Raw genomic sequence first — 22,751 nt, forward strand, 5'->3', positions numbered from 1 at the left:
GAAACACACAGCCAGGATGCTGTCTGATTGGTGTCTTTAAAGAGTCATCAGCCAATCACATGCACTGTTTTCCTTGTGGAGGTTTTCCTCTGTGTCTGAAACTCTTCAGCAAAGCTTCATGCAAGAGGCAGCCTCCACTGCAGTGATACACTCAGCGGCAGGGGAAACACGATATCAAACTATCCATCTTCTAGCTGCTCAGCTAGGATCTCCCCCTAGCAGATGCATGCTGGGAAATGGAGTGAAGGCATTGTGGCTCTTTCTTGTGTATTGGAATCAACCTGAAAGATTTTCTACTTTGACAAGTTTATTAATCTGAGTTTTGAAACAAACTTAAAAGAGAATGCTCAGTCCCAATCTCAGGCATTTTTTTCAGACTTTCGTTTGTATCAATTCTTAAGTACAAGAGCAACAACACATTTTTCATAATGTAATAGTCACAAAGGACAGCACAAATGAAATAAAAAAAAATGAACCTATACTGGTTGTAGTAGTGTGCACACTTTTTTTTTCCTCTAGTGGCCTTTATTTGACAGGAAAGTGGGTTTTCAGAGATGTAGTTCTGCATTCTGGCTTTGTTAGTCAAAAACTTGGATTTTTCTTCTGTTGACTTAGACTGGCACTCATTATGAAGCTGAAAAAATACATTCTATCTTTATGGTCAGCATTCTGGTAGACCACTGAAGCTTTGGGGCCAAAACTGTCTGGTGTTCTGCTCATGATTAAAGAAACTCATTTAATATCTTGGGAGGAAATTTGTGGATTAACACAAATTAATAAAATATTCCATATTTTCACATCATGTCATCTGATATTCTTTCCCTACAAGGTAGAGACTGGTGTCAGCTTTTCTTGTACTATCCACAACATTCTTCCCTTTTTAACTTTCCAATTTATTCAGACTTCACTCACTTGCTCCACTTGATTTCCAAGGTATTCAACATTCAATACTGCCTGGCTACTTTCTCTCTTGTCAATGTTTGAGTAGACATGTCTAGTCAAAATCCAGGCCTAGCTACACCTAAGAGAATGCTGTAAGTGTGTGAATTGATGTTCGCAGATGCTCTCCACCTATTCTGTAGAAGCTTGAGCATCACTGCAAAATTAGCTCTCTAAATATCGGTTCATAGACAGAAAACTCTAAATGTTCTTATTTTTATTTGAAAAAAAAATTCAAACTCGGAATCATTTTCCTTTTGATCTCAAGTTATGCGTTGCTTTATGTTGGATACAGAAAATCCTATTAAAATGTGATACTTTTCTCTGCTGAAGAAAAGTGCTGCAATGTTTCATTGTAGGGATGGTGCATTTTTTGACATTTTAAGGGCACCTTTACCCACATATGCAGCAAGGATCCTCTTCAAGGATTGTGACAAACTGCAAGCACTTGTTATGTCTTTCTTTGAAAAACCAGTTACTTATTGACCATTTTAAAAATAGGGAAGATTTGGCCATTATTAAATTTTTTAATTGAATAATTAAATATTTTATTGGCACTAATTTATGGTTATGTTCTACTTTGTGTGAGCCAATGAAATAGAATCCTCATAAAATACATTACAGTTTGTGACAAAAATAATAAAAGGTAACAAAAATAGGTAGAAAAAACATTTTTAAGGCAGAATATCTGCCTAACTGCATAAATCTGAGAATAGATTTTACTCTGGTTGGTCTTCCCGATACTCCACCTCATCTTCCTCCCCTCCACTTGGTTGATTTAGGAAGCCAACACTTGATTGAACTACTGTTTAAGTGTGAGTTTGATCTGTAGCTTTCAAACAGCTGGTACGAGAACATATTTTACAAAGCATCCTTTGCTTTTTATGTTGACATGACAACAGACCACCTCCTGCCACAAAGTCATCTGTATGCCATTTGGACATAGTTTCATTTCATCTGGTTCACTCTAAATGACCCTGCTTTTTAACTGTTGTTGTTGTCATGGTAACAGGCTTGCGTGAAAAAAGAAGGGATTGTATATGTTGCTTATGAATTCACTGGAATGTCTTTTACTAGAGGAGCTCTCCTTTTTGTGCACCAATGCTGAATACGAGTGTTAGTGGTGACACCATGGACAGACAGATGGTGGCAGTGATAATGGATGCATGTCTTACTGCTGATGAACGTGATGATGATGATGATGAAGATGATGGGTGCATCTGGATGCCTGTAGCTGAGCTCTGCCATTTTTATACTAAAGTGCGGAGGCGGAAAGAAAGAGCGATGGAGAGTGAGCATGTGTGCTTTACCCACACACACACGCACACACACACACACACATACTGTAGAGCTTCAGCTGCGACACACAGACCTGTCTGTGGCTAAAAATGGAAAGCATACTTGCTGTTGCTGAGAAGCCACAAGAAGGCTCAAAATGAGACAAGTGTGCATGCAGAGATTCATATTTGCGCACATTCTGAAAGAATATCAGAGATATAAAAATTGCAATATTAAAATATGTTTTAATCACTTCATCTCATCATCAAGCAGCAACAGTTAAACATCCTAAGGCACCTAATCTTCTGTAATTATAAAGGGACTTTTAAAGAGGGGGTTCCATTAATGCCCCTTTGATTTATCAGTCTGTTCAATTGTTTCATGCAACTAACTATTTAACCACATTATCAATGAATTGGAACAAAATGTATGTGTCTTTTTTTCCCTAATCATGTTTATTTATGTAAAACAAGGACAGAACACAATAACGAACAAATGCATAGTATTTGTAAATACACCAGATTATAGCCCAAGTCTATTTGCTTGTCCCGTGACTGATTGGTGTTAATATACAAAATAATATCACATCCTAGAAATTCCTCTTAAAATATACACAGAATTATGTAAAACAAGGGAAAGAAAAAACTCTGTGTTGTATCAGTGCCATCTTTCAGTTGGTGTGTTTTTTATGCTGGTGAGTCCATCTTTTATATTGGTGATAAACATATTCAGGACATGATACTGACACGGTCAGGCACTGATGGATGCAGGGACTGAACAGTGAATACAAAAACTGGTGTTTATTAGGAAATAAACATATTCTTAGTCAGACAGGCCAGAACCAGGGAATCCAAATCGGGGTCAGGCGGTTCCTGATCTCAGGGTCAGACAGACAGGGGGTCAGAGCCAGCGGGTCCAAATCCAGGTCAAAATAGGATCCAGATCTCAGGGTCAGACACACAGGGGGTCAAAGCCAGGAGGCCCAAATCCAGTGGAGAGGGTCAGGAGAGGCAACTAGGCAGAAGGAAGAGACAGACAGGTTAGTTACCGGGCAGTTAGCTCAAGTTTCTACAACAGGCCTGAAGGTGTTACCGCTGAGGGTTTCACAACAATTTGACGCTGTGCAGGGGGGACGCTCCGTCCTTATATGGCAGCAGCTGGGGATCAGGGTGATGATGATCAGGTGTGAGTGGTCACAGCTCAGCAGCAGCTGTGACAGATACAGACTGTGAACTTCAGTATTTATAACTGTATATGACTCTCAGATTATCCAGGATTAAGTTTATCTGTGTAGGAGTGTTTTGGTGGCTCCAAACAACAGATATCTTTGATTTTTGATATTGAAGTAAGGAAATATTATTATTGATAGGGAAAACTTAAGATAAAGATTTTCTGACAGTTTCCTTTTTTTCAAATTTGTTTCTTGCTTATCATGTGTAACTGGATATAATGTCCAAGTTTCAGAACTAAGGTGTTCCAAAGTGTTAAATTGGTTTAGCTACAACTGAAAAACCAAGCATATGTAATAAATACATCTTATATATCTTATGTGTCTGTCTTAAATGTTTTTGAATTGCATAAATAATACAAATTTTTAAAGTTACTGAGCTTAAGAGGTATCATAATAAAAACAAATGTGTCTTAGTAACTAGACAAGACCCCAGGTGTTTCTTTTATTAACAAAAACGTCTTTGAGTAACCCCTTGTGAATTTTTTTTTCACTTACTGCTTGCCAGATTTTCAGAAGAGTAGCGAAAATATGTACTTAAATAGAAATGTAACATATATAAATTGTTACAAATTTTTCATAAGTAAAACTAAAAAATAGTAATTGAAGAAATTACTCAAGCAATGTCTCATTTTACTCAAGTAAGTGTAAAAGGTATGATGCAGTAAAATGACTCAAGATTTCTTACATTTCCCCTTCAGCCTGAATTCATTATTTAGTCATGGTATTTTTTTACTCTGCTCTTCATTAAAAAGAAATAAGTAATTTTTCTCAAATTAAATCAGATGTTTTGATCAGTTAATCAAAACTTGAGTAGCCATTTTATCAAGTGCATATTTTACTCGAGTTATCTTTGGGTTGACTGCTTTTTACTTCTACTTAAGTAAAAATAGAGTGTAGTAGTGTTACTCCAATTGCAGTAAACTTTTTGGCGACGATACCCACCTCTATTCTATTCTATTCTATTCTATTCTATTCTATTCTATTCTATTCTATTCTATTCTATTCTGTTCTATTCTATTCTATTCTATTCCTCTTTTCGCGTTTAGTACTTTTTGTCTTCAATCGGGTCTTGTGGGACCAACGTAAGCGAATGAATGTCAATGATTGGTCAGGTTGTCCAAACTGTCTTGTGATTGGTTAGATTTGTGGAAGTATAGCAGCGGGTAGTACAATAACGTGACTTCATATTGTTTGTTTTAAGTTTTACTGTTTTAATAACTTATTTTAATATAGCTGTCTTCGGGAACAGTTGTAAAATCTGTGTCTGTATCTTTTTGTGAATAAGGTGTTTCAAGATAGCTGCATATTATTGTGACAGAGTTAGCTTAGCGGGCTAGAACCACGATAGTTAGCATTAGCTTCCAAGGAGCCACAACAACAACAGTAGTAGCCTCATCGAGAGACGAGGTAACAACTCATACAACTTCTCACGATTTGTTAATTTAGCATTTCTTTGACTTTTTAAATCTTAAAGCAAATGTAATTAAATCGCACAATAGAGTGCTGCTTCATTCTGATGTCACCCCATTTTTAGCTTAATGACATCTCAAGATTTTTCTCTAGCTGACTGACAACCAATGTTAAGCAGCCAACAATAAGATACTAAATGTTTACCTTCAAGTTGAGCTGAGGCGCTTTAAATATGTTTGTAGAATAAATTTAATGTGTCAAATTTGACCTTGCCAGTTTATAGCTGGGGACATTCCACAACATTGATTATTACTTTTTCTAAGTGAAGTGATATGCTTTTCAGTAACTATGATGGGAAAATTTCAAACGATATTCATATCAAAACAAACATTTTTATCTATTAGAGCAATAAAACAGTGTTTAAATAATAACATGATGGTATCCTTTATGTCGTTTCAATTTTCATTGAAACATGTTTCCATAACGCAAGTTACAGAAACTGCTCAATTTCCCAAAAAGAAATCAGATATTACCATCTAATGTTGAACAAGGGAATTTGTTTTGTTGATATTGATTTTTAATGGTTAGACTAAATGTCAGAAATGTGACCTGTCATTGTAGTATTTGTCCTGCCAAAAGTTATTAATCCAGAATATTATATTTTTGCCATTAAGAAAACCACATGATAAATGATACTTAGAAACCATAATACACTAACCTTGCATTCTTTTTCAAATTAAATGTTGTGGTTGTATATTTTATTGATGGGAATTCTTAAACTGTTAATTCTGTCAGAAAAAGTATGAAGTTCATTGCATGCTAAAATGATGAAAATGACATGAGACTGTGCAGAGATGGTGTGTTTCCAAAAGAAAAATGTTTAGAGAGACAGAGCAACATAAAAGTTTCACATATGCTCTCTGACAGAATTGGATGTATGCTGTAATTTATTTATTTCGAACATGATAGTAGTATAAAATGCACAAGAACAATGACAGTAAAGCCCAGAAGAGTTTTCCTTTTTGCCTTCTATGACAAATTTCTGAATGTGTTTTTCTTTTTAGGGTTCAGTTGAATGTTACATTTACTTTGAAATGGTGCTTTAAACACTTTTACCGCTAACGGATAAGTAAGTATAAGGTTGATACTACAGTAGCAGCAAAGCAGACTAACAGATGCTGAAAATTTGGAGTCTCTAAAAATCCAGTTGGTCAACCCATCCGCTCCTTTGCCCTTCACAGCATGAATTGCCCGCCCACAAAACGCCTCAGAGGCCTTAACCAGGATGTTGTGACAGCAGTTGCATCTGATGACCCTTTTGGAGATGATGAGGAATTCACCCAGGATGACTTGGATGAAATAGACATCATCGCCTCACAGGCCTTCACTTCGGCAGTAGCAGCATCCAAACCCAACGAGCCATCGTCTGGGTCCACTTGGACATCCTCTGCAGGCCAAAACAAATCTGCAAAAGACCACAGCAAAGAGAACAAGTCTGGGATCTACCAAATAAATGCTGGGAAACACAGCAGGGAAGATCTTGGTGAGTTGAAGGAAGAAATCATTTGTATACTTAAATTAATATCACATGACTCAACCTGATAATTCAAATATGTAATTTCACCTTCCTTTTTAGCAGCTTTATTTCCTCTGATTTGACTTTATTCGTGAAAATACATAAAAGATCTAATGGTAAGGTTTATGGAGGACAAATAAACCGTTTGATTTTGTTATTATTGTAAATATCATAGTTTAAATTATATTAGGGGATGCTAAGACCTCTGTGCTGAGAAGTGCCCAAGTCAATGAAGTTTAATCTGTATAGTTTCTGTGTTGCAGCAGTGCATAAAACAGTGTTTTGTGCGTGCGTGTGTGTGTTCAGGTAACATGCAGCAGCAGCTTGGGTCAAACAGGGGAGACTCCTACAGACTCCTGGAGGCCCAGCATGCAGAGCTGAAGAGGAAGGTGAGATGTAGTGATTTTACAAAGTATCTCAATTCACAGGCATCTATGTCACTGTGCTACATTATTGAAACCCAAGCTATGTTTGTCCCATCTTCAGCAGCTTTCCTTTTTGGTTTCCCATTGTGTTGCTGTGATATCTATGAAAATATTTTCCTATTTGTTTAATATGTGACAATATAGTCTTAAAATTATAACAAACCTGAGTAAATATTTAATTTACATAGAGTAACAAAACTGTGTAACCTAGTAACATTAATTTGGATCAAATCTGCAAAATGATTGACAAAGAATCATTTCAGCTTTCTGAATTACAAGGTAGTTATTCTTCACTGCCTTTTTAAAAGAGGATAAACACTGGAGCAGTTTAAGAATGTTTTGCATTTTACACTCCATATTTTTAAATGTGAGTTGGGTGCGTGTTGTTAGTTAAACGAGGTGGAAGAGCAGATTCTGTTGAAGAGCGGCGAGATCCGTGTCCTGAGAGACTCTCTGAAAGCAGCTCAGCAAGAAAAGGAAACCCAGAGACAGAACCAGGTTCTCCTGGAGACTCAGAGACAGCGAGAGCAGAGCGACAGGGAGAAGGAGCTCAACAAGAAGGTGAGGATGTAGCGGACATGGACACACACATGTACAGAGTTGGTAATCCTTTAAAGCAACTCTGACATGTTTTTTATGCACAGGTTCTGTCTCTGCAGTCTGAGCTGCAGTTTAAAGAAGCAGAAATCAATGAGATGAAGACCAAACTTCTCAGTTCAGACAAAAACAAGACTAGGTAGGCACCTCCTATTTTATCACCATATTTTATAATGAAATGCTTCATGTTCTGTAGCTGCATATAGTTATTTTTTTCTGGTTAATTTTTTCTCATCAACCATGTAATGGAAGCTTTTTTATTTTTGAAGCTCCAGCTCCAAAGTAACAAGCAGTTCTTATTGACTATCATGACATATTAACAAATGAGTTTTCTGCTCACCCATAAATTTTGTTTTTTTAGTCCTAAAGTGCTCAGCACGCTCACCCAGATGCATCAGATGAGTGGCAGCTCCTCCTCCTCTCCAATGGGAAACGGTTTCATCACCAAGGAGACATTTGGAGCGCAGATTTCATCACGAGTGACGCCGGTGAAAACTCTGAGAGATGGTGAGTCACAAGATCTGTTGTCATGAAATCCTGAAATAGCCAAACTTTTGTGTTATCCGTACTTACAGTTAAGCTGTGTATGTGTGTATGTGTGTATTTGTAATGCAGCAGCAGACAGAGGAGTATCTAAGAGCAGAACTGGTGATGGACAGGATATTTCTCATCCAGACCCGTTCCTGTCTGCCAGACGTGCAAAGATGCAGCACAAAGGTTTGTTACCTTGACCAGCTCCTTCTAAAGGACTCCTGGCAGATTTATAATTTGTTGATATTTCATCACACACAGCTGTGCTACTTGTTAAGTAAGTGATGAGAAATTATGAGCTTGTTTCTCCTATGGGGATTATTGTAAATATATTTTAGTTCTGAAAATATGCCAAGATAATTTGTTGTGCTTGATTAAACTAATAATTTGGGATGTCCTCATCTGTTTTTCTGTCCCTGATACTGATCCGAGTCAGGTAACAATAGGCATAAATACTCTACATATCATCAGTATTACTATTGTGCCTCACTTTAGTTCTCCATCAGTGTCTTTTAGGACACCGCAATCTTAACTATCCATGTTTTTTAATGGGGACAGATGTGATTGTGTCAGAGGTTCTCAGATGAAAATATAATATGCTGCTCCAACTCAAGGACAACTATGTTATGTTATGTTATGTTATGTTAGGTTAACTATAATATTCTAAAATTTAAACTAAAGCAGGGAGATCTGTATATAAAAAAACACTCTGCTACTTAATGAAGCAGAACAAACAGTGACTGTGTTACATTTACGGGTGCATCTTAAAAAACTGAAATACCCTTAACAATTTAAGTGATTCAGTTCAAAAACACATGTTGCCTATACATAAAAAATACAATTACACACAGAGTGATTTATACTGCAATCAGATGTTTCTGCACGATGATCTACTGTAATATCCATATTTTCTGAAAAAAATGAAATTTGGATTTTCATTAGCTGTAAGCCAATACCATCAAAATGTTTGAAATATATCACTGTGTGTAATGAATCTTTACATTTTAAGTTGAGTAGCTGAAACAAATAAACTTTTTGATCATTTTCAAATGAAGTGAGATCTACCTGTATCATGAGTTCTTTTCATCCTGTTTGTGGCTCTGTTTTGTCCACTAGGAGGCGTCCTGCTTGGGCTGCTACTACAGCAGCCATTGGTTCCTAGCAGCCTCGGTCTCTCCCACCTGCTGTCGATGAGTGTGGCTGAATATAGGTAAACACCTTGACCAAGAACAAAGACTATAACTTCCACAATCCATTTTTGCAGAAGGCCCAGATAGCAGGAGTTTCAGAAGGAAAACAGCAGGGTTTGATGTTTCAGAATATATCAGACATAGGAATAGATGTTTACATTATCCCAGAAATGATAATAGAAACTCAAGTTAAAGACTAATTCTATGAAAAAGCATCCTAGACTCTTCTCTGAAATGTATGTTTTTTTTTAATAAATAAAGATTTGAAGGAATTTTTCATGTGGCTTTATTTTTAGGCCACTGTGTCGTAAGCAGAACCTGTTATAGCTTCTGAACATGTAATCTTCACTGATGATTTTTTGCTTTTATTTCGTTGTGGGATCAGTCAGCTGTCCATCAGCCCTCAGCTCCACTCTGATCCCCTAGAGGCCGCCGGCACCGTTGGAGCCAATAGAGCTCCTCTGAGTTTGGTCCAAAGCCTGGCTGCAACTGGACTCAACCTGCTGAGTCAGAGTCAAACGACCATTGCCGTCAGCAACAGAGACAACAGGTAGTAAGACAGACTGAGGCTTTTCTAAAAGCTTTACTAAACTGTCCACATAGTGAAGCGTCCAGAACCATAAATAATAACATGCCTAAAGTATTTTCTGGACAACAGAGTCCTCTTGTGGTCAAATGTTGTAACAGCAACATTGAGATCACAACTAATGCAAACTCAACTTTCTATGTAGTTATTCCTTTTAGCACCAGGCTTTATCTATAGTTATAGTTTGATATTGAGAATAAAATAAAATTTAAAAAAGTCTGTTTTGTGTAGGTCATGTCCTGGAGCGGTCTTCCTGCTTCCTCTGTTAGATCTTCATCTTTCTCAGCTCTCTTGCACTTTGGAGTCTCTTGGCTCCTCTTCCACTGGGATTTATGGGTCAGACTCCACCAGTATCAGCTCAATCCCAGCAGGCCAAACAGAGTGTCCTGTACTGGGGAGACTGGATGAGGCTGCCATCACAGGTTTCAGAGTGGAGGACACTGGCTTGACAGCACTCAAGCTTCTTTACCTACTTTTGGCCCAAAGTGATGAGGTGAGGAGATTCATGTATTTCAAGGAAGATTTGAGTTATTTATACTTCAAGACTTTTTGAATTTTTTATGTTAATATTAATGTTCCACTTCAGGTAGTGGAAGCGGTGTTGTTGAGGAAGAACCAGACTACAGGCAAGGTACAGGAAAATCTAAATTATGCTAAATTTTAACATATTTATACATCAGCTTCTTTTTTTTGATATAGACTTGTTTCTCATCTGTTTGTAGACTGATCGCTCTGATGCAAACATGGGCCTTTGCTCCCAGAATGCCTTGCTGCAGTCATTGCTCCGCTTGTGTGACACGCGTCTCAGTGGTAACAGCGCTCAGAAAGAGAAGCTCTTCCTTAACGCTTTGAAGACCCTGTGTATCCTCATGAAACGGACACCTCCCACGCACTCTGACAGGTACATTTACATCAGCTTTTTTAATAAATATTTAGCCACAGAGCAGAGATTTAACGATAAGTACTAAACATTAGTCATAGTAAGATCTATCACTTTACCTCATTGGAGATGACAACAGTATAGATTAGAAACAAGTGAAGTGTGACTGATTGGTTATTTTTTCTATGTGACTGCAGGATACAGTTGAAATTGGTTGTCTGACATTAAATCAGATTAGACCTTGTATTCTTCATGGAAGTACCAGAATAATATAAAAACAAGTATAAAATAAACTGACCTTTAATCATAAAATTTAGAACTGCAAAAACTGTTTGCTTGGCTTTTTCTGATTACTTGAAAGTCCCTAATGGTTTCCCTTTAACTGGTTGAGTCGATGTAAATAATGATGAAACATAAAAAGTAGCTAAAGAGGAAACTACTGGCGTTTACAAAATTCCTACACTGTCCGGAAAGTTTGAGGAAAGAAAGTAGAGTATCCAATTTCTTTTGTATCTTTGTGTTAAAAAGTTGTATCGTGTTCACTGATTGGAATAAGAACAGATTTTTTCTTTTAGTTTTTGACTGACTGACCATTTAGAACAGATCAGGCTGAAAATCATCTGATTCTGACCACCAACTGATTTTTCATTGCATCATCTCAAACTACACAATGTTCATTGCAAATATATTCAGAGGTGTGATCATTTATTAATTTAATAGATTTTTTTGTTTACATACTAGACATCAGCTAATGTCACTCACTTTCAACTTAAGTAGAAGTAAGTATCCTCCGGTCTAATTCCTTTTCTGGTTTGGAAGAATAGTTGCAAAGGTAGTTTTTCTGGATTCCAAGTTCTAATCCCAGTTCTGGGTTGCTAAATAAGTGTAAGTAAGTATCCTCTGGACTTCTGGGTTGCTAGGTAAGTATAAGTATTCTCTGGACTTTTTAAGTATGCGCTAAATTTGTAAAAGTATTGAGTACTCCACAGTTTCTAAATAATAATAAAAAATAAATGTTCCTGTTCTGGATTCTAAGTTCGTTCTAATTCCTTTTCTGAGTTGCAATAATAGGAGTCTGTGCATCAAGTGGGTACTCTACAGTTTCTAAAATATAAGCTAAAAAGAATGACTAATAAACTGAGTCTCTGGATTCCAAGTTTGTTCTAATTCCTTTTCTGGGTTAAAAGTGAGTACTCCACAGTTTCTAACAAAATACAATAAAAAGAGGAAAGAGACACATTAGGGCAAATGGCAACATTCAGACAAAGGGCAAAACAAAGACACGAGTGAAGGCGGTGATATCACAGGGCCATGAAACCACGTTGCTCAGCCTCCCAGCAGAAGTCCAAAAAGATGTTATCAAGGAATGTCCTTGGGAGTTCTCAGCTCTACAGCTGCATGGATAACAGTAGAGGGTGAGGTGGGAAGGAGCGATATGTTTACATATCTTCAAGGAGATTGGAAATATGCGGCCCTTTTCTTGGGAAAAGCCAATTCAGATACAGAATGTCTTAGGTCGGGAAGATTATAAATTTCAATCTTCCCTAAAATCTCTCCAATACATCTCAGTTCCCAAATATCCAAATTAGTTTTGTCGCTCCACTGTGCCGAAACTAGCAACTTCTCTAAGATCGATTCCATCCTGTTAATGAGTTTTAGAGTCCCCAGCTGGGCTGCGAGTCTCAGCAAGACTCGCATCCAACTTGCGTCTCTGTCCACACCAACAGTCTGAGTGTTCGCTAGTTCAGCCAAGTCCGTCACAAATTTGTTGATAAGCCAGGAATCCGCAAGCTCCAAACAGCAAAAATCCTGTTTTGAATAAATCCAGGGTGAATCCTGCCGGGTTTGTCCCTGCAGGACAAGAGGGCTCTCTGCTGTGTCCAGTCTTCTCATCGAGAAAATTTGATCAATTTGAAACCGGTTGACCAGATCCATAATTAGTAGATTTGGAGGATGTGCAAAGAAAGGCTCCAAAAATATAGAAAAAGACAAGACAAAAACAGAGCAAGCAGGGCAGGCATGGGCAGGGAGGGAGCAGAGACAAAAAGTGTCCGCCTGCACCGAGAGCAAGAGAGGAATCAATGATGTATATGACTTCCTTTTTTTGTATTTTAGGCTCCAGTGTGTGTTGCAGGTGGTATGTCTGTGTTTAGCACAAGACACCAGGGTGCAGACGGTTTCAGAGTGTGTGTCTGTTCTCACAGCCATGTCTGACCATCCCACTCTGGCCAAGCAGCTCTGTTCCCAACACGGTGAGAAAAATCCTCTGACTTCAACTCTGATGTAATTTGATAGCACTTACTCACTCTGGAACCACTGATTTTTATTTTGTTTAAAAAAAAAACAAATATTTCTTGTTAAATAGTTTATTTTTCTTTTTTTCGTCTCTATTTTGCTGCAGATACTTGTATTTTTCTTAAGTTGTTCCATTTGATCCGGACCAGACCAGATACACTATCTACACACGCCGATTGGATTTTGCTGGACCTGCAGGTAACATCAACTGATTTATTTTTCCATATGAATGTGGGAAGTATTTAGCAGTAAATACCACAATACTGGTAAACTATAGATATCATATAATTTTGGAAAATCTGAAATCATGGCTCTTTCCTTCAGTTTTTTTCTGACTCTTGTGAAAGCATCTTCCATGTTTTCATCTGTGAATTGCACGCTCAACTTTGATATTTTTTGACACAAAAAGTGAACTATGTAAGAACAGAGAACGCTGGAAAAGTAAATACATTTGGGATTCACTGTGTTTTCGCTGTTGCACCCCAGGTTGTGCGTTTGTTGAGCCGAGTGACTCAGAGAACAGAGAACTGGACAAGCAGCAAGCCAAGCCCCTGCCAGTGTTACAGTGAGGTAGATATCTCTCACCTTGACTTCTGTTTCTTGTTGAAAATTTTCTTACCACACAATTTTCTGTGTTTCTTCACAGTTGGTTCAGGCGGTTGTAATCATTTTCCATCGTCAGTGGTTGGATATTCGCGGCTCTCAAGAGCAAACCTCTGGTAAATTGGGGGAAAACAATAAGAATGGGACTCTCTTGAACATGCAATAAATCCTGATTGGCTTTTTTCTTTTTTTTCTTTTAGCATCTAGCTCGTCTTGTTGGAGCGGCCCAGCTGCATCACTTCTCAGAGAGTCTCTGCTGCTTCTACATTGGCTGCTGCTGCATCACACGAGCTTCTCTGAAAGCTGCCGGCCGGTGTTGCACATGTATGACCAGATGATCCCTGCTGTGCGTGAAACATTGAGCAAGATCTCTGATCTGAGTGACAGTGAAGGTATCTGTACACAAAACATGAATAATCTTCCATCTTATAAGAGGTGTCCTTAGCACTCCACCAAGTGTCCTTAGCACTCCACCAGGAATTGAATATTTGGAAGATCACTGGTTTCCCTGTTCATTAAATAACTAGACAGTATCTTGTTAATGTACAAATTGATTTTTAGCAAACTAAGCACCAATTTCCTTTGGGTGATAATCATTAAAAACACATCCAGTTATATTTGAAAATCATTGAATCAGTCTTTGATTAGCAATGGCTGTTTGTGTTTTACCTGGGTTGTTTCTGTTCGTCAGAGCTGGCCTTGGAGGAGATCTGCCGCTCCGACGCCGATGACACCGATGATATGGACACTGACAACGCCTCGTAGCCTGCTGCTGCTGCTGCTGCTGCTGCTGCTGCTGCTGAAATATGAAGGACCGCTTACAGGCTGATCAAATAATTCAGAATAAGATCAGGTCAGAACAGAAACTTTCTGTTAAGCACTTATCTGATGGAAACACAACAAAAATGATGGATCAGAGCTGAGCTTTGACTGAAGTATCAAAGAATCATTTTTGCTTTTTGATGGATTTAATAAAAAAATGAAATGAATGAATCAAAGCTTTCAGTGAGCATTGTCAACTGTTTTCTGTTTTACTTTAATAACAAGGCCTCACTAATTCCTGTAACAAGTTAAATATTGCACAACTTTTAAAACTGTCACAAACAGAAAATGAAAATCTTTATTTGGATGTTCTTGGGATGTCCTAAAGATTTAAATGACACAAATACATTAATCAACTTTGCATATTTTCCTCTGAATTGCTGTCGAACTGTTTTCATTTACCGGAATTCATTACTTCCCAGATTATGGCAAAATGAATGAACATTTTTTCAAACTCAATTTTCTGTTTTATTTGAGTTTTTTTGTTTGTTTGTTTGTTTGTTTTTTGGAGTGTAAAATGTTGAAATTTTGCACATCCAGCAATAAAGTTGCTTGGTAACTTTTTCCCCTGAACGATCAGGAAATTTAAGAAAATTGACAAACTTGGGATGAGGACATTGAACTATTTTTAACAGCCTTTTTTTAGTAACTAGCACTGCTTTACTGGTTTTATTTTTTTCAAATTGTAAATATTCTTACATTCTTCTTCCCAGTGGCTGCAAAATCATTTATTAATGGAGATACATTTAAGCTGCTACAATCATATGTGAGGAAGCTCTGTACTGTTCTTAAGTATTCTTACTTATTACTGCAGTTAATCCAGTATAATTTCCTCTGCTAAAAATGTTTGCAGAAAATACATAATTGTATATAGCAAATCTTGATGCCAAGCGATGTTTTATCTGCCAAATTGAGAAAAACACATGTATTCAAATCACATATATATGAAGTTTAGGAAAATACACTTCATATATATATACATATATATATATATATATATATATATATATATATATATATATTTATTATTTGTTTGTAGCATTTTTGCTTTGGCTAATAGTTTAAACCATCATGAAAAAAATCAACCAAAACATCATCTTTAGCAACACTAGACCCTGATGACTGGATCAGGGGACTCAGCTTTATATCTATTCCAGGTTGGATCAGCCTCAAACTCAGCATTTTGTTATTGTGGCCGTTTGTCATGCTGTTTTTTTTGGGGGTTTTTTTTGAGTGTCATTGGACAAATAGCAAGCTTATTTTAGCTGGGCTGTGTAGTTGAGTATCCAGCCTGAAGACTAATGTTGAATGGAAATTGTAGGCCCAAATATTCAGAAAAAAGACCCATTTTGAGACCAGAACATCTTTAAACAGCCTTTATTTATTCTGTCACAACTGAAAACAGAAATTGCACTGTACACTAAAACAAAAGGCATCCTGTTAGCAGGCGTAAAGCTTGTTGGGTAGTGATTTTCTTCATCACTCACAGAGGACTGCAAATTAGGAAATGTCCAGTTATTTCAAAATTAGCTTCATAGTATCAAGTGCTCAGAATATATCCTCATTATCCTGAAATGTGATTAAGTGGCTAATCTTTTCCAGGTTTTTAATGCAATCTGCACTATAAAATGCCCCAAAATAGATGTTTGATACTGCTGCAGCTTTAAGAAAATATTGTTTTATTATTTACATTTTGTTCAGATTAATTCTGATTAAAAAAAAATTTTCTTCACCCAATACCCAAAGGATTTTTCGTGCAACTAAAGCAGAATTTTTGCTAATTACCAAATTCAGTTTTAGTTTCAACTGGATAAAACTAAATAAAAACATTTATTATCTGAAAACTAAAGACACATTTAACTTGAATTATTTTTTCTGCTCAGCAACACACTCTTTAAAACAGTGAACCATCCTCAACAGGATTTATAAATGTAAACACTTGAAAGAAGTTCTGCCTCTTGAGGCGCCGCCTCCTTTAGAAACTCGAATCTAAATTTTGTGATATTTTCAGGTGTTTTTCTCCAACACATTCAACTAGCATCACTACATCAGTAAATGACGAAGCTCATTTTTAAGTATTTGCAAAAGAAAGGATGTTTTTCTTTTGTGTGTTGAGTCAAATTTCTCATTTTCCAGACTTAAAAGGTCTGCCACTTCAAAACTGAGTTACATAAAAGAAAAGTTCGCACACTGCATTGGTGTGCTTGAACAACCCTTGTATGTTAAAACTATGGGAGAGTAGCTGCAGTACAGATGGTTAGAAAACAAGACATTCTATTTCTTTAAATGAATGTTGACATGGGACCACTTTATCTCAAAGAGGCGGAACAAAAGCTGAGACACAACTACAAACAGACAAAGGCACCAGAGGTTCAAGTAATCCAGGATCATACCATTGGTAGTGTTTATCACTTCATGTATGCACACATATGTAAAAAAAAACAAAAAAAAACAAACAAAATTACTTTTCACTGAGATGTAAGAAAATTTTTAGAGAAATGTTTCAACCTTGAAGTTGGAATCTGGTTTTGGTTGCAAATTGATTGTCGACTGCCTGACCGCAAATGATGAACAGTTCAGTTTAACAAAGAAAATGTTTGAAAAAATTTTATTGCGAAGTAATGTATAAGCAAGTTTTGGAACTCGCCAGCAGGCAGACGTGTACTGATATCATATAGTTATTTCAGGAGGATCAAATTATTGGTCAAGACAATTTAAACATCAAGGAAGAACACTGGAAAAAGGGTTTAGGAACTGTGAAATCCAAAATACTTTTTATGACCTGAAAGATATCTTGAGTGATTGTAACCTGAGAAAATGTAGTAGTTTGTGAAATTTAGTTTGTGAAAATAAATGATAGTTTTTCTTTGCTAAAAACTGAAGTGCCAAGCAATGGGATTTCTCATGTAGTTTGAGTTCTTTAAAAAGATCAATTGAGTAACCGAATAAACTAAAATAAACTTTTTCCATCAATCACAGTTTCTTTCAAATGGCACAAGCATATCTCACAGCCACAATGCCGCAATTCATCAGACCCAAATTGTGGAAGAGATTGTGGGATTCACCAAGAAAAAAAAATTCTCAGCCTTCAGCCTCTTTCATCATGTTGGTTTAAAAAAAAATCAAATTATAAATAATGCAACTCTATGTAATGTAACAAAATTTACTAATGCTCAAACGTTTAGAATGGAACCACATGCAAGTGGTGAGTTACTGTTTGACTTGTGGCCAGGCAGTGTGTTATTACAAATTCACACATGAAGGTATAGCATATAGACATTTTATTGTTTCTCAGTCCATGTTGGTACCACTTGGTCGTCTTCCGTCTGTTTGTTCTGCATTGTATTTTGGTTGTGATGCGTCTTGTGCACATTGTGGTGTTGCACACAGGGATTGGTGGTCAGCCACGGATGCATCAGCAGTTCGGATGCCTTCAGTCTCTCAGCAGGCACCTTCCTCAGCATGCAGCTAATCAGACACTTTGCCTGTGGCGACAAGCCACTGGGCAGGCTGAACACCCCGCGCCGGATCTTAGCGAAAAGCGCAGCTGGCTGCGTGTCCTGAAAAGGATATCGTCCAATCAGCATTGTGTACAGAGACACGCCCAGGCTCCATATGTCTGCAGTGCGACCCGAGTAGGAGCCATTTCCGTTGTTGAGCAGCTCGGGGCCAACATAGGCGGGACAGCCGTGTCTGTCTCTGAGGAAGTCATTATCAGGGTTACCGTGGAGGACTACACTGTCGTTAAGGCCGAGCAGGGCGAGACGAGTCCTGCAAAAAAACAAACAAAAAAAAAACATTAACTAAAGTTCTCTGTTTTGATTTTTTTTATGTAGGATGCAGAACAAACATGGTGTGAGCTATGCCACCTGGGACTACCTGTATTGGTCGGTAAAGACGAACCGTCGTAGCTTCAGGTCCCTCAGGATGACTCCTTTATGGTGGCAGTGCACCACCGCATTCAGCATCTGAGCAAACAGACGCCCCGCCTCTTCCTCGTCCAGGCGTTTCCTGCTGCGCACGTATGCGTGCATGTCTCCATGGTGATCGGGCAGGAAGACGTACAGGTTGTCTTGACCGACCACCACATCTTGCAGACGGCAGATGTTGTCGTGTTTGCCAATGCGCTCGTAGGCTGCCAACCGTTCCTGGAAACCCTGCAGAGGGAGAACCTGCAACCAGGACACACCATTACTTGAAGTACTAAAAATTACCACCAGATGTGTTTTGGAGAATTTTGTCATATTGCCACTACAAGCAGAGTTGTTAGTGTTACTCCGTCTTACCTGACAGGTGTACTGCTTTTGAGTGTTTGTGTGCAAGGCCCTATAGGTTTCCTCCCTCTCACAGCTTACAAACAGGAGGTACGGTCCCACTCTGGACGGGAGCTGGCTTGGGCTGGACTTGGGGGCGGGGTTTGTTGGTGTGAGATATGAAGATAGGCCACTGGCAGAATGGGATGTCTCCAGACGGGCGAGCTTGCATTTCGGTAAGTTTTCCTGAGGCTCAGCCAGCAGTCTCTTCAGACACAGCTGACTTCTGGTTGTTGCCACGCCCATCCTCAGTTTTTACTGGTGAAGACAAGATACATGAGATTTACTATTAACTTCTAATACCAAACATATTTTTCATACTGGTATTTTTGAGACATTGTACTCTTCAACAAAAACCTGGTGTGCAACGTGCAAAATATAATTTATATATTCTCAATAGAAATGTGTAACGCATGGAAAAATGTTTAATATGGGTGCAAACTGGCTTTTGCGAATTTTTATTTTGGAATGGCGTGGCCCAAATATTGACTAATTCAAATCAAAAGACATGTTGGCAGCAATCAGCAGTTTTGATCAAAAATCCAATGTGCGCACCTTAAAAGATTTCAGAATTTTCATGGAATATGATTTTTTTTTATTTTAGATTAACTGTAATCAAATTGGACTGGCGACCTGTCCAGGGTGAACCCCGCCTCTCGCCCGGAACGTTAACTGGAGATGGGCACCAGCACCCCTCCCGACCCCACTGAGGGACAAGGGTGTCAAGAAGATGGATGGATGTAATCAAATTGCCTACTATATTTTACACATTCTCTATAAAAATGTAGAATGGATTAAAAAAGATCAGAATATAGTTTTAAAATCCTAAAATAAGCTGAAAGTTTCTGTTGGAATACAAGGAACTGACTAAATCTACCAGCGTCAGAAACCATCCAATAAATAGTTGCATATTGCAAAATTTATATGATCTCACAAAAATTAATATTATTATTATTGACACTAATGCATCAGTTTTTTTCTCACAGAAACAAGAGGTGAAACGGCATGCTTCTAACAGAGCGCTAAAATCAACACTAGTCCTTGTGTCAAATTTCAAATGCATGTTGCATTCTTATATTGAATGGACACAAAACTATTTTTTCAGCTTAATGTAATCAAGTATAATTATTTTCTCATAAATCGTTTGAGACAAAACACATTTGTGTGAATATTTTTGGTTATTATTAGGCTGATTCTTATCCTAACCTGCGCTCCAAATATACATCTGTCTATTTTTTGACAAATGACGTATACATCTGGGTGAAAATGCTATTTAGTGACATATTATATTTACTTTACCTGCGTTGAATAAAGCACTTGGTTAACTTATTCTAACAAAGATATTTTTATTTAAATTTACAGTAAAGCTGCTCCATGTTGCATAACAGCGCCCTCTACAGGGAAAACTCGACTCACTGATTCTTCCACCAAAACCTCTGCAGTGACATTTTCACATTAAGTAAAAATGATGTATTAGTATCACATCTAACTGTGTTCTGCATCCCTGCTGCTTACATGTTACACGGTCGGGTCTATAGGCTCTCCTGATGCAACTTCCTGTAAGCTGACAGGCACCACAGCTTTCAGATCGTTGCATCAGAGCAAAACAGTTTATAGTTTAAAAAGGCTTTAAATACAGTCAACACCTACATGCATGCACCGCTAGGGTGTGTGTGTTTGTGTGGGTGTGTGAGTAAGTTTCTCATAACTTGCGGTCACCTTGGTGATATTTTGTGGAAACCGGCTGTGGGGCAACACTGCTTTCACTCCTGCTGAAACACCCTGAGTCACAATGTCACTGTGGCAACGTCATCCACCCACCCACACACACACATATACACACAGCAAATCTGACCTTGTTTGACACATTTGATTGTGAAACTGTAGCTCAAAATAAAGTATTGGGGAAATCTCCAGAGATCTGACTGCTGAGTTATTCAGAAAGCAAAACCCACATGCAGAAACTTTGCGCCATGTAACCTCTCATTTGGCATTTAATTCATTGTGGTGGAGACTATAAAAGTTGCTCCCTCATAAATGGGTTTCCGTTGTAATTAAAACATGACTTAGACAAGCCTTTTTGTGAAAATGCACAAAAAGCACACCAAGAACTCTGAGTATTTCTAAACAACTTGTCTCTTATTTATCTCACTCCTTGCTCTTCACTGCCTAACTAAATAATAAAAAAAAACACCACTACTGAATCAAAATCATGAAATGCCACAGGAAATACAAAAAGACTTGGGCGAGATTCATTCAAAGCACCATACTCATACATTTGCTGGAAGAATGAACAATCCAAGGAAACAACATGTTATAATGTTCTGGAAAATCTTATTTAAGAAGACATATTCCACAGACCAGTTACATTCCCTTACTGTAAAAACAAACTATTTTAAACTAGAAATCTGCTGCTTCACTTCATCCAAGCAAAGAAAGCAGAGGTGCACAATATATTGGAGCAAAATCGGCATTGTTGGTACGTGCAATATTGCAATCACAAACATATTTTTGGATATTTGTTTAAATTTTACATTTCTGCATATTTTTCTGGTGAGGTGAACTGGTTTTAGCTGCCCTTATTGCCCTCATCTGATGTATATCTTTTGTGGCTAAGATGCTAAAACTGACACTGAGTGGTGGAGACAGTGTGTCATGATAAGGAAAGAAATGAGTCAGAAGCATGTGGCTTAATCCTAGTCAATATCGACAACACAACTTTTAGCAACAGTGTCATAATTTCATATTTTCCTAATTAACAGCCCTTTAAGAATTCAAACTGTTTGAGGTTTGACAAGGAGGCAAACTGATACTTTATTTATTTTTCTATTTTAAATAAGACAGCACAAAAAATATTAGAAAGTGACATTTAGGCTATTTATTTTGTTATTTGGTTTTTGAAAGTCAACGGCTGTACATAATGGATGCATTCAATCCTGGTTCAGGAGTCAGCTGAGCATTGTTTCCACATGTTTCTATGTACAGTGCAAGGGAATCAGCTTTAATATCACTGCAAAAGGTGTGTGACTATATGCATCTTTAGACTCTTGTGTTTTGTATTCCTAAATCAAGCTACACTTATGTATTGATTTATTAAATAACAGCCAATATGACTTTTCTTTCTTAATATAGCTGGAAAAAATAACAATAGAAAAGTGCATGCTGAGTTGAATTAAAAAAGTTGAAGAGAATTGTTTTTGTTTTGGTTCTGACTCGCATTCAGTTCAGTTGAATTTAAATCTAAACAACAACAACAAGAAAACTATTTCTGAAAAGGTGTTTTTGTTACTCGCATATAAACAACTCAGAGAAAAATGACTTAATATTTAATATCTGACATTGCATTTTCAGCACTATAGTTCACTTCAGGCTGAATATTTAAATACATTTCCATGCCACCAGCAGCAGTTCTGCTGGTCTCAGGTCAGTTTCTTACCTTTGGAATGACTTCAGGTGCGGACTGCAGGTCAGCTCAGTAAAATCACTATGGAGATGGTTTTGGTCACTTGTCCGCGCAGCAGAGTTGCTAAACAAATATCTGAAAAGCGGTCCTACTCTCTTCAAGCTGAATTCCGACGGGGACCAATCACTATGACACTGGGAGAACTGGAGGTGACGTCTTTGCGCCTTCCTGCCGTTTCAGTTGCGCAACCTGTCGTTGGTCCGTCAGCTGGTGGTCGCTGAGTTTTATATTGCGGATTAAGTTAAATAAATGAAGATAATTTATCGACGGAGAATTCCAAAACTAATAATAATTGCAGTGTAATTAAAAATGAAACTTGTTGAGTCTTCGTTGATATTTCCGAAAAAGGGCGTTCAAAGGCAGTCCTGCCCCTTCATCAGCAGAAAGCCGAATAGAGTCGGTCTAGTTTATTTCCCCGTCGCTTTCAGCTGACCCTGATTCTGGTTCTCCAGAACTTTCAGCTGGACTCTGGGGCTCCGACTGACTCCGGGTTTGTTTGGTTTCGTTGTGTCCTCCCGCGGTGGCGTCAACCCGGAGGGGCGGAGCTTCGATGTTGCAATCCACGGCAGGTCGGTCGTCAGACAGAGCGGATCTAAAGGGGAGCGGGGCATA

General features: G+C 37.9%; 2 protein-coding genes and 1 long non-coding RNA gene across 5 annotated transcripts; 1 reads left to right on the forward strand and 2 right to left on the reverse strand.

Annotated features, from left to right (window-relative positions):
* Window positions 1–3,002: 3,002 nt before the first annotated feature.
* Window positions 3,003–5,152, reverse strand: LOC103464787 (uncharacterized). Its single transcript, XR_533711.2, has 3 exons — window positions 5,063–5,152; window positions 3,310–3,427; window positions 3,003–3,231 (listed from the first exon to the last, which is right to left on the reverse strand). It is a non-coding gene; the product is annotated as an uncharacterized LOC103464787 (long non-coding RNA).
* On the forward strand, window positions 4,543–14,539 carry atrip (ATR interacting protein). 3 transcript variants are annotated; one of them, XM_008409140.3, is made up of 19 exons: window positions 4,544–4,855; window positions 5,923–5,987; window positions 6,100–6,401; window positions 6,741–6,823; window positions 7,250–7,420; window positions 7,504–7,595; window positions 7,818–7,963; window positions 8,072–8,173; window positions 9,104–9,197; window positions 9,563–9,727; window positions 9,995–10,256; window positions 10,350–10,394; window positions 10,486–10,664; window positions 12,759–12,895; window positions 13,045–13,136; window positions 13,425–13,508; window positions 13,585–13,657; window positions 13,742–13,933; window positions 14,233–14,539. In XM_008409140.3, the coding sequence occupies exons 3-19, from the start codon at window positions 6,101–6,103 to the stop codon at window positions 14,304–14,306; spliced, it is 2,292 nt and encodes a 763-aa protein (XP_008407362.2). In that variant the 5' UTR covers window positions 4,544–4,855; window positions 5,923–5,987; window position 6,100; the 3' UTR covers window positions 14,307–14,539. The 3 variants fall into 3 exon arrangements, with proteins under 3 accessions (XP_081463054.1, XP_008407362.2, XP_008407361.2); XM_081606928.1 differs by lacking the exon at window positions 5,923–5,987 and having other exon boundaries at window positions 4,543–4,855; window positions 8,075–8,173; XM_008409139.3 differs by lacking the exon at window positions 5,923–5,987 and having other exon boundaries at window positions 4,545–4,855.
* A 3,090-nt stretch (window positions 14,540–17,629) lies between these two features.
* LOC103464789 (tribbles homolog 2-like) lies at window positions 17,630–22,354 on the reverse strand. The gene is made up of 4 exons (XM_008409141.2): window positions 22,113–22,354; window positions 18,650–18,934; window positions 18,243–18,535; window positions 17,630–18,134 (listed from the first exon to the last, which is right to left on the reverse strand). Exons 2-4 carry the CDS (start codon window positions 18,920–18,922, stop codon window positions 17,645–17,647), a joined length of 1,056 nt encoding a protein of 351 aa, XP_008407363.2. The 5' UTR covers window positions 18,923–18,934; window positions 22,113–22,354; the 3' UTR covers window positions 17,630–17,644.
* Between the last annotated feature and the right edge of the window lie 397 nt (window positions 22,355–22,751).

This window comes from Poecilia reticulata, chromosome 5 (assembly GCF_904066995.2).
Source record: "Poecilia reticulata chromosome 5, P_reticulata-male-v2, whole genome shotgun sequence".
Classification (NCBI taxonomy): Eukaryota; Metazoa; Chordata; class Actinopteri; order Cyprinodontiformes; family Poeciliidae; genus Poecilia; species Poecilia reticulata.

Excerpts from the sequence above, each read along its gene's own strand:
- LOC103464789 (XM_008409141.2), bottom strand. The coding sequence starts at position 18,922 with ATGGGCGTGGCAACAACCAGAAGTCAGCTGTGTCTGAAGAGACTGCTG. Across the intron at positions 18,536-18,649 it reads AAAAGCAGTACACCTGTCAG|GTTCTCCCTCTGCAGGGTTT; the intron begins GTAAGACGGAGT and ends TCCTGGTTGCAG. Across the intron at positions 18,135-18,242 it reads GTCTTTACCGACCAATACAG|GACTCGTCTCGCCCTGCTCG; the intron begins GTAGTCCCAGGT and ends GTTTTTTTGCAG.
- atrip (XM_008409140.3), top strand. The coding sequence starts at position 6,101 with ATGAATTGCCCGCCCACAAAACGCCTCAGAGGCCTTAACCAGGATGTT. Across the intron at positions 7,421-7,503 it reads AGAAGGAGCTCAACAAGAAG|GTTCTGTCTCTGCAGTCTGA; the intron begins GTGAGGATGTAG and ends TTTTATGCACAG. Across the intron at positions 10,257-10,349 it reads TTTTGGCCCAAAGTGATGAG|GTAGTGGAAGCGGTGTTGTT; the intron begins GTGAGGAGATTC and ends GTTCCACTTCAG.